The following is a 3736-nucleotide window of genomic DNA, read 5'->3' as shown; positions in this document are numbered from 1 at the left end:
ATATAATTTTTATCTATCTATATAAAACAATATACATATATTAGACATTTCTTAACAAAAAGAATGCTCAGAAACTTTAGGAGAATATTAGGATGCTTTTTGGAGTTAGTTGCAGTGGAAGAAGTTTTACTAAATTTTGGTTTGGGGGAACTTAGCAAGAGTCACAAATGGAGCAGCATTTGGAATATCGAGGCTACAAGTTATAAAAGCATTGGAGACAGAAACTTTGATTTCAGTGAAATCAGCAGAGGCTCTACATATCGGATGCTCTTATAAGGGAGCAACCCTTGACCAGCCTACGCCTGATCCACATGTACCTACCTTTAGGAACTGTAGTTTCTATACTCCTGGCCTCACAAGTTTCACCTTGTCGTAAAACACTAGAGATAATTGCTGAGTAAATGACTAGTATTGGAGCAGCAGAATATTATTTAATGTCCAGATCAGGGGACAGAAGTATCTAGGGAGTCAGGACACAGGTTATATCCTCCATTGAATTAGGGAGTAGGAAATCCCTAGAGATAAAATTTGAGCAGAAGATAGAGTCTCTAAGGAGACATTGTGAGCATCTTAGTTTGGATATAAATACAGAGATGTCAAGGTTTCCTGAGAGAGGCTCTGTCTCTGGGTAGTAATCCCCAAACATGAAATAAAATCCTTTGTGCTGTATCACTAGGAGGACATTTTACTTTGCTGCCACTGGAGTGAACTTGGCAGAAGGCCAGTGAAATAGATGCTTGACTTTTAGCTCTGGAGGAGTCCCAGGGTGATTCAGAAATGGAGGTCTGTGTTCTGACACCCTCAGCACTTTAGGCAGCTGAGCGGTCTGTGACAGGGCTCTTCCCACCTATATAATTGAAACCATTTTAACTAAAAACACTGTTAAAGAGAGAAATTAAGGACCAGCATTGGGTTCTCAAGAAGAAAAACCTGTGAGTATCCTACTTCAAAATCTCTTTGAAGAATTCTTTCACCCTCTAACTTCCCAGCCAATGGAGCAAAGGGCTCTGTCAGAACCATCTGTCCTTTTACTGGAGACAGCTCTAAGTGTGAGGGTCTTCTTACTGAAGGATCTAGAAGTGGGGACACAGACAATGTAGACAGAAAATGAGGGTCACTGTGGCATCAGGCAGACCTTGGGTTCTTAAGGCTTTCCTCAGTGAGAAGATCCAAACTCCATGGTCTTCCCGTTATTTGGTCTTGGGCAATGTCCAGTTCCTGTGCTAAAATATTACATAGCCATCTTTGAAATAGAGACAGAATTTTTGCGGAGTCCAGACTGGTAAGGGAAGAGCACAGACAAAGACACTAAGAGCAGAAATAAGAATCATATGTGAGTAATATCCGAAGAAGGGTCATTTTGAGTTGGCTTTTATTCCACGACTACCACGATCTATGAATTGAGTGCCTGCTGTGTTAGGACCACATGTAGAAAGAATACATAATAAATAAGGCAGACAAGGTCCTGGTCTTCATGAATACAGTTATAGTCTAGCAGGAGACAAGGCATTAACTAATTAATTACGTAAATGCCACCACATTACTAACACCATTTTCATCAATGAGTCCTAGTCTATCTCTCATCCCATTTGTAAGTCTCCGCTACCCCCCTGAAACCTTATCTGTCCCTCAACTCCAGCTGTCTGACTGTGCTTCCATGAGTTGCTCTCTAGTTCTCACCTTAACCCTGACTTGGCTCCCTATACTTTGCTTCATTCCTTAGTTTCTCCTCATCCCTCACTCTACCCCAGAGTCTTATTCCACCTCCAATACCATAGTCCAGATTTGAAGCCTTCCCTGCCCCGTTCATCTTGGCTTTTATTGCACCCTCACCCATCCATTCTCAATCTCCCACCATTCCTCACTGCACCTTTGAACATTATCCCATCCCCTGAGCCTTAGGCAATATTCAGACTTTACTCTATTCCTTATAATATCCATTAACCTTCCTGCATTGCTGGCCTTCTCTCTGTCTTTGGACCTCATTCTATCAATGACCACATCTATCAGAATGACTCCATCCTTAAACCTTCTTTCCTCACTTCACCTGTGTACCTCACACAATGCTGACCCTCACTCATTCTGAGAATCTGACCCACACCATCTCTGATGTGCACCCATCCTTCTGAGTTGAAAGCTAGGGATTGGATGAGATTCAGTGAGATGTGAAACAACACACGGTTAAAAAAAAGTGGAAAGTTCAATATTTGAGCATCATGAAACACATATGTATGCCATAATATCAACTCTATTAAAAGCGTTCTGCCAAATTATCATGGACTTCATGTTTTCCTACGCTTATACCTTAACATGACCTGCAGGTCTACATAGGCTCCAGCTGCACCAGACTTCTCTCTTAAGGCAACCTGGAAAATTCCTCTGACACTGCAGAGTTTCTACAAGTCAGAAGAGGTTGCTGCACATCCTGGGGTGTGAAAGAGCACCTTAAGAGTCTAGAGAATGACATTTCAAGGGTGAGAAATGACCCAGAAGAACTCGTTTTCCTCTAATTGGCTTTTCTTTCATCTCCATAGTCAGCTCCTACAAAAGAATGACACATGGAAATGCCTCCTTGGTGACAGAGTTTATCCTCGAGGGTTTGACTGACCGGCCAGAACTTCAACTCCCCCTCTTCTTCCTATTCCTAGGGGTCTATCTGGTTACAGTGGTGGCCAATTGGGGCTTGATTACATTAATTTCACTAAACTCACACCTTCACACACCCATGCATTATTTCCTGTTTAATCTGTCTTTCATAGATATCTGTTACTCTTCTGTCTTTACCCCCAAAATGCTCATGAATTTTGTATTGGAGAAAAACACCATCTCCTATACAGGGTGCCTGACTCAGCTCTACTTCTTCTGTTTCTTTGTCATTGCTGAATGTTATATATTGACAGCAATGGCATATGATCGCTATGTTGCCATTTGCAAGCCACTGCTATATAATGTTATATTGTCTCCTCGGATCTGTACTTTGTTTGTGTTTGGGGCATATGTGATGGGATGTTGGGGTTCCCTAGCCCACACTCTGTGTATGGCAAGACTGACCTTCTGTGATGTCAACATTGTCAACCATTATCTGTGTGATATACTCCCAGTGCTGCAGCTTTCCTGCACCAGCACCTACAGCAATGAGGTTGTGGTCTTTGCTCTGGTTGGCATGAACATTCTGGTGTCTACCAGCACCACGTTCATCTCCTATGCTTTCATCATCTCCAGCATCTTCCGCATTAGCTCCACGGAGGGCAGGGCTAAAGCCTTCAGCACCTGCAGCTTCCACTTAATGACTGTTTCACTTTTCTTTGGGGCAGCAGCATTCATGTATCTCCAACCTTCTGATGCAGAGTCTATGGACCAGGGCAAAGTGGCTTCAGTCTTTTATACAAATGTTGGGCCCATGCTGAACCCCTTGATCTACAGCTTGAGGAATAAGGATGTCAAACTTGCTCTGAAGAAAACTTTAAGATGAAAAGTATTTTCCTAAGCAGGAGCAGAGCTTGTATAAGCCATTTTCAGCACTGGTTTATTCGGTTTTGTTGGGATTTCTTCATAATAAAATAGAATACATTTTCTCCCTTAATTCAGGGCCTTTCTTTCTTTCTTTAAAGAAATTTCTTAATTCTTCCTTTCTCCTCTCTGTTTATCTTTTACAAATATAATTGTATAATTAAAACATTTTTCCTTAATGTTAAGGAAAATTTTGTCTTTTGCTATATGAAATGACATTTATCTT

General features: G+C 41.5%; 1 protein-coding gene across 1 annotated transcript; it reads left to right on the top strand.

Moving 5' to 3' along the window:
- The first annotated feature begins 2551 nt into the window (after nucleotides 1-2551).
- LOC105827042 (olfactory receptor 147-like) lies at nucleotides 2552-3472 on the top strand. The gene has a single exon (XM_012665075.1). The coding sequence runs from the start codon at nucleotides 2552-2554 to the stop codon at nucleotides 3470-3472; it is 921 nt and encodes a 306-aa protein (XP_012520529.1).
- Nucleotides 3473-3736: the final 264 nt, after the last annotated feature.

Source organism: Propithecus coquereli, unplaced genomic scaffold, assembly GCF_000956105.1.
Source record: "Propithecus coquereli isolate 6110/MARCELLA unplaced genomic scaffold, Pcoq_1.0 Scaffold952, whole genome shotgun sequence".
NCBI classification, from domain to species: domain Eukaryota; kingdom Metazoa; phylum Chordata; class Mammalia; order Primates; family Indriidae; genus Propithecus; species Propithecus coquereli.
Note: the sequence above shows the minus strand (reverse complement) of the source record. Positions and strands in the feature narration are given on the sequence as shown.

Coding starts and splice junctions, on each gene's coding strand:
- LOC105827042 (XM_012665075.1), top strand. CDS start 2,552: ATGACACATGGAAATGCCTCCTTGGTGACAGAGTTTATCCTCGAGGGT.